General features: G+C 41.5%; 1 protein-coding gene across 1 annotated transcript; it reads left to right on the top strand.

Annotated features, from left to right (window-relative positions):
* The first annotated feature begins 6,094 nt into the window (after positions 1 to 6,094).
* On the top strand, positions 6,095 to 15,255 carry LOC310957529 (putative ferric-chelate reductase 1). The gene is made up of 7 exons (XM_083928129.1): positions 6,095 to 6,176; positions 6,901 to 7,001; positions 7,958 to 8,164; positions 10,606 to 10,707; positions 12,044 to 12,185; positions 13,114 to 13,302; positions 14,699 to 15,255. The coding sequence occupies exons 2-7, from the start codon at positions 6,903 to 6,905 to the stop codon at positions 14,746 to 14,748; spliced, it is 789 nt and encodes a 262-aa protein (XP_083784255.1). The 5' UTR covers positions 6,095 to 6,176; positions 6,901 to 6,902; the 3' UTR covers positions 14,749 to 15,255.
* Positions 15,256 to 15,876: the final 621 nt, after the last annotated feature.

Genomic DNA, 15,876 nt, shown 5'->3' on the forward strand with positions numbered 1-15,876 from the left:
AGGGTGAGAAGTTCAGCATCCGTGAGGAACTCGGAGTAGAGCCGCTGCTCCTTTGCGCTGAAAGGAGCCAGTTGAGGTGGTTCAGGATCATCTAGAAAGGATGAACCCTGGGCGCCTCCCTAGGGAGGTGTTCCAGGCACGTCCAGCTGGGAGGAGGCCTCGGGGAAGACCCAGGACCAGGTGGAGAGATTAGATCTCCACACTGGCCTGGGAACGCCTCAGGATCCCCCAGTTAGAGCTGGTTAATGTGGCCCGGGAAAGGGAAGTTTGGGGTCCCCTGCTAAAGCTGCTGCCCCCGCGACCCGACCCCGGATAAGCGGATGAAGATGAGATGAGATGAGTAGATTCATTGAAGATGTCCTGTGGTGCTCTGGGTTGTAACAGCTGACCACCACTGGGCAGTGGCAGAGAGCTGGACCATGAGCGGATTACAGCTCTGCATCTACGGTGACTCAACCACGGGACACCAGCGGTACGGGAAAAAAATGATGTGTAGCTCAACTAATTTGATGAAATAGAAATGTATTTATTTTAATGTAACCCATGCTGAGAGTACATGACTACACAAAAACAAGTGAGCAAGAAGATAAATATAAGGGCATTGTCAGTACCCACTATTATATAATTATATAGTCTTAAGATACTATAACTTTAATATTTAATATATTGACTCATTTGATGTTCTTTGAAGTACATTTACTCGAGTACTGTACTTGTGTATTGCTATATTGATTTCACAGCTTTCGTTACTTTGTAACTGCATCAGTTATAATAGTCCACCATATTAATATAGAATAACATGACGCCCTCAGGAGTGCTTTTACTTTTGAGGCCAACAGTCTTTTGCTGATGAAACTTTAAACGCAGGACTTTTGAGGTATTACTGCTGCTTACTACAGTAAAGTACTATAATGATTGATAGAAGTAATACTTTTGCACGTACAGGATGTATAAATGTACGAAGCCCATTTTGCAAATCACAAGACTTTCAAGACTAAAGACCTAAAGTAGGAGTGATAAATAAATAACAGTAAAGACACACGTACATGTGTAAATGTAGGCACGCTCAGCCTACTGTTCTCAGTTAGTCCATTTTATTACTTTCATGTGCTGCAGCAGCTGCTGGGATTCATATCACCAAGAGAGAGGAAAGCATAAGCTGCCAATGAAACAAAACTCAACAACACCTGTGTGTGTGTTTGTTATGGACAGACACTATGTGTGAATGAGTTCTACTGTTACAGAAGTCCTCATGTCTTTATGCACTTTTGGAGGCGTGTACAGGTCTTCTCATTAATGTACATGTTTCCTTCACACAAAACCTTGATTTCTTTACACTAATCTTCCCAAAACAACTCAACTTTGAAAACGAAAACAGAGTAAAAACAGAACAGGAGCAATGTTGCGTTCATGTTGTGGCTCTATTTAATAAAGGTGGTGCTGATGAAATCTTATCTTAACAGTTTCTCCTTCTCTTATCTCAAGAGTGAAGGTATGTTTTGACACATTTGTTCCACATACAGTACACCCCTATGAGCTGCACTGAAACAACCGGGAATAGCACCCTGCTTACTCTCAGGGGCTACAGGGTCTTTGTGACACATAAAGTGTATGAGACTTTATTTAAAGAGCAAAGTCAAAGATCAGATTCTGTAACATCTGAAATGAAACGAATAGAGGGACATGAGCAGCTTCCATCAGATTTCCTGCACATTCATATCTCACATGTTCACAAGTCATGGTGCTGATAGTTGTAATCATAGAACAAGGACGAGTTGTGAGACAAAAGGAAAGATCGATGTAGAACAGAGTTTCTATCATTACTGGAGCAGCTCATGTTGTTGACTTGTGCTCTGTTCGTTTCTCACCTGTTCTAAAACTGTGTACGCTGCAAATATTGTAGGATACTTCAAACTGCCTCTGTGGTACAAACGTAGTTTCTGCGACAGTAGGTGTCTCCAGGACCTCATTTTGCCACAGTGACACAGACACACGTACACACACACAGACACAGCGACAAAGTGACACATTGTGGAAGTTTATTGTGTGTGAGTGGGTTTAGAATTAGACTTTCACATTGGAGGCTATGGTTCAAATTCAGTCTGGGTTGTAATTACAATTTTTGTTCACTTATTATTTTCACAATTTGGTTAAGAAGAAGAAGAATTCACACACACACACACACACACACACACACACACACACACACACACACACACACACAATTAAGGAGAGATGTTAGAGCGAGGGGGCTGCCAGTGACCGGCGCCCCGAGCAGTTGGGGGTTCGGTGCCTTGCTCAACAGCACCTCGGCAGTGCCCAGGAGATGAACTGGCACCTCTCCAGCCACCAGTCCACGCTCCATTCATGGTCCACACAGGGACTTGAACCAGGGACCCCACAGTTCCCAGCCAAGTCACCTATGGACTGAGCTGTAAAAAAGCATAGTTGGCTGCTGACAGCAGGGTACAAATATACATTGATACTTGTACCAGGATGAAAATAGCCTTTGCTTATATTTATAGCACTTCAGAAACTCAATTTGAATTTCAAAATGCTCAGATATTCAACATATTCTCATCAACACGTTTTTTAATATCTCCCAAAATATCACACATGGATCAACTGTGTACGGTCCGTTTACCAAAACCCAATTTTGATCCCATCACGTCTGTAACTCCGCATCACTGTGTACAGCTCTGCATGTAGGCTACGGTTCCCATGTTGTGATGCTGTTACTTTGCTAAAGTTCTCTCTCTTGGTATTTGCTCTGCAGGCAGTGTTTACTTAAGGTGTGTTTTCTGGTTCTACAGACAAACAATTACTCAGAGAGTTGACCCAAGTGGTGATATCACACCTTAACCTTTTGTTTGATAAGGGATCATTACAGGTAAACATGTTTAAAACTAAATGTTCTTTACACATTTTAGATTCTACCCAAGGAAGAATATTCCCATTAGTATTTAGTGGGAGCTTTTCTTAAATATTTCTAATTTCTATATTTATAAGACAATATTACAGTCTTTTCCCCAGGTATTTGTGGTAGCTACAGCTGCCTTTCAGTTAAACTTAGGGGCGGTTACAAATGAGACTTTAATCACTGGGTACATGCACTACCAGGTGAGCTACTGGAGCACCAAGACATTAGGTGGTGGGGTGTCATTTATTCATTACAGAGGAGGGACACATTTTGTGGCAGAGTGGAAATACAGTCAGACAGAGTTTTTGTCCCTTCTTAACTTTTTTGGTTATAAGGCATGATCTGAAGTATCCACAAAATAAAACACTGGGTGATCAGTCAAAGGATGTCCATTATGGAGAGGGGATATACATTGTGTGGCAGGTTGAGTTTGCAGTACATACAAATGTGATGGCACCATGTCTGGATCCTAGAGAGGAGATTAAAAACAATTCTGTAGATGTTTTTTTTTTCTTTACATTTCAACAGTGATAGTAGAGTAGAGCCGCTGCTCCTTTGCGTTGAAAGGAGCCAGTTGAGGTGGTTCAGGATCATCTAGTAAGGATGCCCCCTGGGCGCCTCCCTAGGGAGGTGTTCCAGGCACGTCCAGCTGGGAGGAGGCCTCGGGGAAGACCCAGGACCAGGTGGAGAGATTATATCTCCACACTGGCCTGGGAACGCCTCAGGATCCCCCAGTTAGAGCTGGTTAATGTGGCCCGGGAAAGGGAAGTTTGGGGTCCCCTGCTAAAGCTGCTGCCCCCGAGACCTGACCCCGAATAAGAGGCTGAAGATGAGATGAGATGAGATATTAGAGTTTGTAATCAGTTAAGTAATAGAAATAAATGTTTACGCATTAAATACAAGCTTGAGGTAAAGATTCGCGACGTCAATCTGATTTCAAACCTTCAACAGATCTCAGACTGCAGAGGAAAAACACAGTGTAAGTGATCCCCAAAGGAATTTCAGTCAGTGGAGGAAGACGAGCTCGTCCGACTTTGGTGACAGCTAATAAAGTTTATCATTAATCCTTTTAACAATAAACTATAAACCTGCACAAATGAGAATATTCACAGGCTTGGAAGATAAGTGACATCACTCACAGGTTTCAAGATGAACAGTGTACTGAAGATAAAAATAAATGATGTATCTAACTTAAGGGAACGCCACAGTAAACAATAGTGCAGACTTGAACCTGTCACGTAATTGTAGGATCATTTTAAACTAAATTCGTTAGCAGCCACAGCAGCAGGTGCCACTTTACCGACTCAGAGGGGTTCAAATCAGTGCAGCCAACTTGTTTTATTCCCCTTTATGACTTTACGGCACTTCACACCATCTGCTGATAATGTGGTCCAATAACAAAAGCAGCATGTGAGCAGCTTTTCCATGTGTTTGTACTTAGATAAGGAAACATTCTCAGATTTCTACTCTGATAAAGTATTGTTTAGCAACCTTGGGACGCCAAAAGTGACTTAGCCTTCAGTTCATCTCTTACGGTCCAATCAGGGGGGAGCTTTAGTTTGGGGTCCACTCACTTGCTTTCGGAGCCTTGAACAAATGCATGTCGTGGTCTTCTTCAGTGTCGGTGAACTCCTGAAAAGTAGTGAATGAACAGTTGAGCTGGGATTATATCGTTGCAGATCATCCCCATATGTCAAATCTAAAGGGTCAGACAGTAGAATATAAAAACGATACTTTCTTGAGTCATTCCTGTAGTCAACACATACAGGTACAAACCCTCTACTCCTCCATACACTACGCTGTTTTCATTATACACTGTTGGGTGACTCCAAATACGTTGTACCGTATTGTAAAGGCACATACTATGTCCTCCAATGATTTTAGAGGGAAAACTGTTAGCTACTCTCTCTGGGACACTAAAGAATACCAAACAATACCAGAGAAGCCAGAACTGGTTCGCGGACGGTATCGGGCTGATTTATCTGACCTTTGTAACAATAGCCACATTAAGATAATGGAGGACACTCCTAACAAAAACAGCGCCCCTTTTCTTTGTAACGACAAAAGAAATTTGATCGGTCTGGCTCTCAGGAGACACTTAAGAGTCCAACAAAGGGTTAAATATAGTCTCAGAGGCTTTTCAACTCTGACAGGATATAATGGTGCGAGAACGACCACGTCCATGTCAGTTTTGGTGTGTTCGAAGTCTTCAGAATGAACCTTATCGAGCTTTAAGCATCTGGCTTAACATGTACTTTTCTTATTAAATCGCCCTTTCACACGTATTAAAGTGAATTAAAGTTTGTAGATTTTTATGCTGTCGTAGTCTCAGACACTGGACCTTTACTGTTGTATTTATGTTCTTTTTTAATTATTATTATTATATGAATTGTATTAAGTAATAGAGCTGGTTTTATACCTCACACTTGAGGAAATACATCCAGATTTCCTCAGCTGGACACAGAGTAGGGGAATTTTAACTAATCTGACAGGAACAAGGTTCATAATGTACCTTTGGCTTTCATCAGAGTATCACCTGGCCTTTTTGCACCTGTCAGGTTTCTGTCGTCACACTCAAGTGCAATCTTTTTTCTGTCAGGCAATGACAGTGCAGTATTGGTTACAATAAGCAAAAGCTGTTGTTTGCCAGGTCGAGTAAGACACAAATGTCCTCTGATTAAAACCTTCCACTAAAAGCTCACAACCAGATTAATCTTGGTTGGAGTCGGACTGTTGAACTGAATTAGGGGAAACTTATTACTGGACTGTAACTGTACTATGACTGTTTTTATGGTCTGTTGTTTGTCTATTTATATTCTATTTCATTTGATGTAATTGTCTTTATCGAATGCATTTATTCACCTTATGTTAAACACTTTAAATTGTATAATTACATATAAAGTGTGATGATAATATAATAATAACCTTTAGAAATCATTTCTTAACACAAGTGCTTTGTGAATGGTCAGATCTCGCCAGCGATCCAGAAATGGATTTCCCCTCAGCCATGACGAGGCTGGTTTGCTACCTGGATTACACAACGCCCTGGCAGGTAGTCAGTCAGTCAGGGGAAGGCCACACCTCTCCAGGATGCTGCACAAAGCCCCTTCCCCCCTCCTCCTGCATGAGCACCAGCAAGCATCAGCGCTGTGTTTGCACATTTAAATCATTCCCACAGGGATCACACGACACAGACAAGAGGAAACAGCTGAACGAAGAACATTCCTGCACCTCAACATTGACCTTTACAGCTCAGGTAAGGATTTATGAGGGATTCCATATTAACTGTATATTTTTTTAAATATTTTGTTGCTATTTTTTGGAGTTTAATTTAGGTTAATTGCAAGAATTGTAGGTAATAGCAAGTAGACAGACAGAAATCTTTTTTTTCTGTGTGACTTTGGAGAATTGTAAGTGATATTTAAGAGAGTTTATTTTCCCTGAACGCAGTCGGACAAAACTGAAATATTCTGGTGTGCAGATGATCAAACATTTCAAAGGCTGATTTAATTTTGAGATGTGTAAGTTTGCCAACTTTGTCTCAAGATGGACCAATAATTATACTATAGTACTAATCTTAGTCAGTGATTTTTGAATTGCTGCTGTATGAAATGAGAGTGAAATGAGAGATTGTGCTTTCTTTTCTTCTTTCTTTTTACTTTCTTTGAACGTGGCTGGTATGAATTTGTGGTGGGCATGGCTGCTTGCATCGCCTAATTCATCTATTCATAATATCAGTTCTGATCTCATACTCAGAATGCTTATTTATTCATCTTTTCACTGAACCAAGTGTGTTTTCTACGCAGAATTACAATCATACACGCCATTGTTCTTAAATGAATGATCCATACAGATGTTTACATTAGAGGTGTTATCGACTATACGCTAAGAACAAATACTTTTTGGTTTATACTGAGAGATTGTTGGTGAAAGAAAGGCTTTAATATTAACTCTCTATTTGTCTTGTTTCTTCCCGTTAGGAATGGAACAAGGACTGATCCTATTCGTCGCTGCATTGATGGTTTACGTGGCACCGGGTGTTCAAGCAACGTCTCATTTGTCATTTTCCAACACCACAGAGGTTGGATTTCTTTCCCTTTAATCCTTTCAGTGTAAATCACCACACCACCTGCTTGACCTGTCTACTATACTATCAAAACTAACAAACAGAGAAACTCCGATTACAAGACACACACAGAGGGAGAGTGACTTTCTCTGCTAATGAGGCGATTACTCCGCTATATTTAGCATATTTATATTATTATTATTCTAATTATGGAGTACAGCCCCTTTAAAGCTGTCCGTATGTATTACCAAGTATCAAAACACGCACTTTTCCTGTGTTTGAACGTCTCTGTACACTTTTATTGAGAGATGTTGATCAGTTTGTTGCCGTCGCACGTGTTCTGGGTCCTTTTCCAAGAAGGCTTCTCGGCACAAAAACCTTGAAATATAGTTCTGGTTTGAAAAGGGGCTACTCCAGCAATTCAGTATAGCTCTTCCATAATGCTAAAGGGAACTTGTGGGACATATTTAAAAAACAAAATACAAAACAAAGGGTTCAAAATGGGTGCAGCAAATCCAAAGAACCCTTCCCATGTTGCAACTCAGACATTAGGAGAAGTGCTCCTCGTCATGGGAAACGGGTGAGGGAAATTGGTGGCATACTCCTTTAACTAAATTGTCCAGTCAACTTGCTTCTTGGAGCAGCCACTGGTTGACAATAGTTGACTAATTTTATTGATCTCTCAATGCTTTATAGGCAAATCATGTCAATATACGTATTCTCAAAGATGTATTAAAACAAAAAAAATGTCATAACTTGCCTGAAGAACAAGAATGTTCTGCTGTGAGAGTGCTGATGATGTGTTTATGTGTGTGTGTGTGTGTGTGTGTGTGTGTGTGTGTGTGTGTGTGTTTATGTGTGTGTGTGTGTGTGTGTGTGTGTGTGTGTGTGTGTGTGTGTGTGTGTGTGTGTGTGTGTGTGTGTGTGTGTGTGTGTGTGTGTGTGTGTTTATGTGTGTGTGTGTCTACCAGGTGAACATCACTCGAGCTGGTTGTGGAGTCACTAAACTGTGTGTGGAGACACCAGACGACTGCGATCCTACTGGAAACAGCAGCTGTCTGTTTGTGTCCGTGGTCTCAAGCGCTCCAGTGGCTCCCAATGGCACTGAACTGACCGTAGAACTCAGAGGAGACTCCACGGGATACATCGCACTGGGACTCACTGAGAATGCTACGGAGGTAACACACGCAACAAAGTAAAAGTAAAAAGCAACGTAGAGATTGACAGTTTCAATCATCTTTTTGCTAAACTGCACGCATACTTGTATGTCATGGTGCCTTTTAAGCAGGAAAGTGAATATATGTGACAGTAGACAGGTAGGCCTTTGTGTCTGGAGTAGAGACATTTGACATATTGAGTCCACAGTTTATTATCTCCTCCTCTTCCCCACATTAGTCTAGATTCACGGAGACCAAATATCCTGTTTTATTAGGCAGCTGTTGTCTTGAAATGGATCACCAGGAAGTTTCTCTCTATCAGCCATCAGGATGTAAATAGCATTGCTAGACTGAGTTTTATGGTACCAGAGTTTACAGGTTAGATATGGCACATGTCATGATTCAAATGTCCAGGCTCCCACCAAAAGCATATTGACTTGCTTCTTTATTTATACTTTAATTGATCTAGTTCCCTGGTGACTGAGGCAAAGGCAAATCCCTGTTAACCGTGTGGCATTTAGACCTGATACAATATGTACTTAGTTGATAAGGAACTGCCTGAAACCGGACACTGTTCACACTTTAAAATGTAATATGATTGGAAGGCCGTCAAGAATACATCATGATTGTAATTCAGGGAAACAATGATCCATTTCTCTCCGTCTAGACATGGAAGAGCCTTTAAATACGTTATTATATTGTCTCTAAAACAAAATGAATAGGCTAGTTTTATACAGGCTATGGTAGAAACATATGGGCAGCCCATATTTGCACATTGTATGAAATAATGTTTGTCCACCATGTTTGAAGAAGGCAACAGGTGCTATCTGGCTGCTATTCACAGAAAGGGCTGATAAAGTGGCGTTTAGTTTTGGGATTTTGAAATGAAGTCACACAGGAACACTAATGTAACGCTTCAATGTTTCAACTCACAAACTTCCAACTGTTGTCATTGTACAACTGGCTTGCAAAGCTAACAGGCTAGCATTAGTCAGACAGGAACAGGATAAACTTCACCTATTATCATATACAAATTTGTGCATTTAAATAAGGTACTCTATAATTATCCCCAAGTGCTTGTGTAGACACTGAGCCGTAAACTAGCCTATCATGCTAACAGCTAGCTAGCAGTTAGTTGGAAGCTGATATAACATTAGCAGCTAGTCTGATGTTAAATGAATGTGACTTGTCACGAATCTTAGGTTATAAAGACAAGTACTTAACATAATATAAGTATATTAAGGCAAGGCAAGTTTATTTGTATAGCACAATTCAACAACAAGGCAATTCAAAGTGCTTCACATAAAACATTAAAAGCACTGGGAGAAATAACACATCAAAAATATATATTTAAAACACACAAAAGGTCATTTAAGTCATTAAAGTAAAAAACAACTACAAAAACAACCAAATGCCAACATTCAACAATGTTTCGGTAACTGTCCCCCGGTCGCATAAGCCTCTGCCTTTGCAGATTTAATTAAGCATTTTTGTTTGTTAGGGCTAGGGGTTACAGTTACGGGGAGGGTCAGGGTCAGGGTTAGGGTCTACATAGACCTATTTTGCGGGGAATTCGGCGCTGATGTGGAAAACATAACAGACCGGGGAACATAGGACTCTTTCTGTGAAAAGCGGGGAACATAGGTACGCTCCTGCTAATGAGCTAGCATAGTTCATTCATTCATTCATTCATCTTTAACCGCTTATCCCGGGGTCGGGGTCGCGGGGGGGTGCTGGAGCCGATTCCAGCTGACATCGGGCGTGAGGCGGGGTACACCCTGGACAGGACGCCAGTCTATCGCAGGGCACACAGACACGAACAGAGACAGACAACCATTCACACCTACGGGCAATTTAGAGTCATCAATGAACCTAACACGTGCACGTCTTTGGAGTGTGGGAGGAAACCGACAGCGACAGTGCTAACCACTACACCACCGTCTAGCCTGAGCTAGCATAGTGCCCCCCAAAAAAGTATAACTAATATATTATGTATTTTAATTAATCTATAATGTTGTTCATTTACATACAGTAGCATTCTGTGATACTGTGCTTAATTTGGGCTAAACAGTGTGAGATAAGAGGTTAAACCTGGACACACACTTTGGATTACTGCATTTAGTTGTTTAGTGACTGGTGATAAGAATATTCATCACAGCCACAGATCAAAAACAGATATCTTAGATAAATGTGTTGACGTGTGTGTTGTATGTAATGACTTTCTAGACGTATGTGTGACTTTGACATGAACAAACAAAGTAGGCAAACAGGGAAGTAGACAAAAAAAAGTACCGCACAATGGCTCCAAAAACATGAGTCATCTTAGGTACACACAGACAAAACAGACTAGGCGGAAACTAGTATCGCTGAACACTTTCATCACTTTATTGACTTGTTTCCAGGCAGCCTTAACAAAGACACTGTGACTGATGGAATGTGTCCTTGTCTTCTGTCCTCCTCAGGGTACCACCATGCTGTTCATCTGCGCCCAAGACAACGGCACCGTCCTCTTCGGGACAATGCAGAGAAACAACACTGACGCTGCACTCACTCCAACAGAGACGGTTAGGACTCCCATTCAAAAATGGATAAACCATAATGTTTTCATGCCATCCATCCATAAGGAAATCCACTTGGTTCTGTTGTGAAGCAAAGGAAGGACAGGAAATCTAATACACGCACTTACAAGGAGGGTGACTGTGGCTCAGAGGGAGAGTGGGTCGTCCTCCCTTGGAGAGATTGGCGGTTTGATCCCAACCGCCCCCGGTCCACATGTCGAAGTGTCCTTGAGCGAGACACTGAACCCAGAGTTACTCCTCGTGCTGCGCATGGATGTGTGAATATGGTGTGAATGATTGGATTAGATGGTATATAGATGTCCACTGCCATCAGTGTGAATGTCTGTGTGAATGGGTGAATGTGACAAACTGTGAAAGCGCCTTGAGTAGTCAGAAGACTAGAAAGGCGCTATATAAGTACAAGTCCATTTACCATTTACAAGCACTTGAAGATGTCTAAATCACTCTATATATTGATTGTGATTGACAAGAAAATATTTAAAAAATAAATCAAGTTTAATAAATGCACCTATTGATTGGTACGAAACAATCAGATCTTTTTCTAGAGATTAATTTGTCACAAACTCAAGTTAAGATAAATTAGCAGAGACTTGAAATTGACAAATTATCAAATTAAACAACAAAACAACATAAATGTCTAGTAAGGTCTCTTTTGAAGGGATGATTTTCCCCCCAAAATGATTCCCCCGTCCTTTTGTGTTTGGATAGTGGTGTTTTTTTAGACACATGGCTCCAAAATATGTCCAGAACCTGTTACCTTTGCATAAAAGTGGCTGTCATGTCATTTAAAATGAACACATTTTGTAGAGATAAACATGCAACACTAGAAAAAAGCAGAAATGATCCGCAATTGCCACAAACACGAAGCAGTCACAATATTAGAAGAAGAAGAATTCCTTTATTAGTCCCGCGAATGGGGAAACTCAATTTCCACTCTATTATTTTTCATTTTACACACACGAAAATACACACACATGCACAAGACAGGACCTATATACATGCAACCAATGGAGAGATGTTAGAGTGAGGGGGCTGCCAGCGCCCCGAGCAGTTGGGGGTTCAGTGCCTTGCTCAACAGCACCTCGGCAGTGCCCAGGAGATGAACTGGCACCTCTCCAGCCACCAGTCCATACTCCGTTCATGGTCCACCCAGGGACTCGAACCAGCAACCCTCCGGTTCCCAGCCAAGTCACCTATGGACTGAGCTACTACCGCCCAGATGTTGTGTGTTTTATCTATTTTTTATCTGCTTCGCTAAACTTTTCGGTATGTTCTTCTTGTTTTACCTCATTGTGTCTTTGTGTCATCTTACCTTTTCTAGAGAGTGACAGAAATCCGAGGCGTGCTGGAAGGAAGTGTGATCAAGTGCGAGTTCAACGTCCCAGACGTGAACGCCTCCAACACCAGGAGCGGCCATGTCACCACCTTCTCCGTCCTCCTCGGGACAGGAAGTTTTAATGGAGGTGAGTGAACACATTAAAACACAATGTAAATGATACATCAAATTGGTTCACAACAATCCTTTTTTCTGATGTTACACAGCATTTGTTGTTGTTGATCATGTATTTATCCTTGAGTGTACTGTACTGTAGGACAATATTGTTTGCTATCCAGTGGTGAAATATAACTTGAGTAGATTTATTCAAGCACCGCATTTAAGTTTTGAAGGATGTTTCTTTCATGTCACTTTATATTTCTACACCACTAGGCGTAGATATTAAGATACTACATACACTTAAGACATAGGATGCTTTGTTGAACTACCCAACGGTTATTTTAACATTTTTATGTACTCGCCTGGTTCTTGCACTTTTTGGGTAAAGTTTCCGTGGTTGAATGCACTTGTTGTATGTTGCTTTGGATAAAAGCGTCAGCTGAATTGTTTTAATGTAACGTAATGAGTCGATTGATGGAAAATTCATATTTTTGATCATCATTTCATGGTCATTCGATCATTTCTCATGGCTTCAGCTTCACAAATGTGAAGATTTGCTGTTTAATGGTAAATGGACTTGTACTTATAAAGCGTCTTTCTAGTCTTCTGCCTACTCAAGGCACTTTTCACACTACTTGCCACATTCACCCATTCACACAGACATTCACACTGATGGCATACCATCTAATCTAATCTGACCATTCACACCACATTTACACACCCATGCACAGCACAGGGTTCAATTCGGGGTTCAGTGTCTTGCCCAAGGACACTTCGACATGTGGACCGGGGGAGGTCGGGATCTCACCGCCAATTTCTCGAATGGAGGAAGACCCACTCTACCACTAAGCCACAGCCGCCTAATCCTTTCATTGCTTGTGGATGTGTCACTCTGCGTAGTTGTGACAGAATGTCTCACTAGTTTCTCAATTTCTTTTATGTAACTGTTTATGTAGATATTGGTCCCTTCAACATCTCCCTGGACAGCGGTCCTCTGGACCTCGCCAACCCGGCCAGCAACATGGCCACAGCAGCACCCACCGCCACAGCAGCACCCACCGCCACAGCAGCACCCACCGCCATGGCCAACACAACAATGTCCAACACAACAATGCCCAACAGCAGCGGAGCTGTCCAGCCTCATGGTAAACAACACGCTGCTGTTTCATATTTGTGCTTTAGTTTGAGGTCTTCAGATGCTCCAGTCCAGAAGGATTGGGTGTCTGAATTTCACACATTTGAGATGTTGTTACATTTTCAATCCACGACTACAGTAACAAGATGAGATATGGAGTAAACACTTCATTTTAATGCGTCCTACAATTTAATAAAATGTCCTATGTAAAAGATGTAATGTGGTATTAATTATGTGAAAACGGACGAAGCATGTAACCAAGAGAGTCTTTCAGTCAGTGCACAGAGAGTCCGCTGAAAATGACAAACCGTCCCACCTAAGTGTACATTTAGTGGATGTTCTGGAGCTTTTGACCGCACCAGATGATCTTCGCCAGCAGATTGAGTTTATTCAATTGTCAGGGAAATTGCTCAAATTCAAACGCTCCAATAATAAATGATTATTGAGTGAATATTTAATTCCTTCACAAGTTTCCTCTGCAAATAAAAAGCAGTTTTTAAACTAAATGAAGTAAGGCCAGAAAAATTAAAGCAAAGCTGTTTATCAGCTTTCACCCTAGGATGAATGTGAGTACATAAATGCATGTATAGAGTATTGAATCGAAGTTCTGTTACATTTAATTGTAGAATAACTGATGTCCGGGCCACTCTACATGAGGCAAATATGTAAATAGTTAAAAAAGGTCACGACTAAACCAGAGCCCTTAATGAGGTTAACATTTTTCTACTGTATCAGAGAAGAAGAAGAAGAAGAATTACTTTATTGATCCCGCAACGGGGAAATTGAATTTTTTCACTGTTATTATTGATCATGTTACACACACAGGCCCGAAATACACACACATGCACAGACAGCACCTACACATGCAATTAAGGAGAGATGTTAGAGCGAGGGGGCTGCCAGTGACCAGCACCCCGAGCAGTTCGGGGTTCGGTGCCTTGCCCAGCAGCCCAGGAGATGAACTAACACCTCTCCAGCCACCAGTCTATGCTCCATTCATGGTCCGCACCGGGACTTGAACGAGTGACCCTACGGTTCCCAGCCAAGTCACCTATGGATTGAGCTACTGCCGCCCCATAACCTGATTTTTATTGGTTATCTGAAATGACGCTGTTACAATAATAGTAATATTACTAAACTAACTAAAGGGACAGTTGCTGTTGAGTTTAATCAGTGTCAGTTTTCAATATGGCACAAACAAAACTCATTCATCCACATGGTTTCGAGGTGGAAGCGTACATGTCAGAGACAGATTTCTCACAACCATGGTAATAAAACCAAAACAATCTGATACCAAAGAGAAACACCGATGTTTGACACTGCACTGAGCCACCATGTCATTACCAATGAAGAGTTTAATGAAGAAACACTCTGTGATAAACACCTCTTGTCTCTTTCCTTGTCAGCTGTGCTGCTCCTGAGCGTCCTCACACTGTCTGTCATGCTGAGAGCCTGAAACCTGCACGTTGTGATAAGTCGGATACAATGAAGTGAGAGGAAAACTGAGTGTCAAGCTTTGTATAAAATGTTTTTACTGAACTTATTTAGACGTGTTTATTTTGCACTGTTTGTACCCGAGATGTACTTTCAGCTGAAACAGCTAAAAAACAAATGATATTCCTGTGGCATCTGCAAATATTTCTTGTGGTTTTAGTCACAAAATAAATATTGAATTTTTCTGCAAAGGACAACAGAAAGTGTTAGAGTGTTGCACTTCCGCCCATGAAGCCCCACAGGCAGTTTATGAAAATGCAAATTGACAGACATCAGTGTGACGAGTCTGAGCTGTTTACGGAACAGCTTTGCAGTTACGCCAACACCCTTCAGGGGAAACCCGAGGCCCGAATGAGATCATGTTTAATTCTCTACATGTGAAATGTACTGTAACTGTAAAATACTTGTTGAAGGGACAGCGAAAGGTCCACCTATTCTGAAATAGTAATAAAGATGAAACTATGGTTTATTTGTTTGTGGCGTCACGTCATTGACTCACATAAGACAGCATTTTCTCCACCCACACAGTCAATTACTCTTCCTGTCACAGCACACAAACAAACCAGACTGTAACTTTACGGCTGCAACTAACAATGATCTCAGTCGCTGAATGAAATATTTGTGAAAAATACAGAGTTTTTTTTTAAATCCGACATCTCCATCTGCGACTTGTGACTCCTAACTACCCACCAACCAATCACAGTTCGGTGTAAAATGACTTTTTTACCCCAGAACATTAAAGTTGTGCAGGATTACAACCAAGAATCTTTTAGAGCCATGTTGCTCGGTTTAACATGCAAAATAAACCTGTGAGCACACTCTGTAGGGGCTTTAGAAGAAGAATTCCTTTATTAGTCCCGCGAATGGGGAAATTCAATTTTCACTCTATTATTTTTCAAGTTACACACACACAGGAACTATATACATGCAACTAATGGAGAGATGTTAGAGCAACGGGGTTCCAGTGACCGGTGCCCCGAGCAGATGGGTGCCTTGCTTAACAGCACCTCGGCAGTGCCCAGAAGATGAACTGGCACCTCTCCAGCCACCAGTCCACACTCCATTCATGGTCCACACAGGGGCTCGAGCC

This window comes from Echiichthys vipera, assembly GCF_963691815.1.
Source record: "Echiichthys vipera genome assembly, chromosome: 15".
In the NCBI taxonomy this organism is placed as follows: Eukaryota; Metazoa; Chordata; class Actinopteri; order Perciformes; family Trachinidae; genus Echiichthys; species Echiichthys vipera.

Coding starts and splice junctions, on each gene's coding strand:
- LOC310957529 (XM_083928129.1), top strand. CDS start 6,903: ATGGAACAAGGACTGATCCTATTCGTCGCTGCATTGATGGTTTACGTG. Junction 7,002..7,957: donor CATTTTCCAACACCACAGAG/GTTGGATTTCTT, acceptor TGTGTCTACCAG/GTGAACATCACTCGAGCTGG. Junction 10,708..12,043: donor CACTCACTCCAACAGAGACG/GTTAGGACTCCC, acceptor TACCTTTTCTAG/AGAGTGACAGAAATCCGAGG.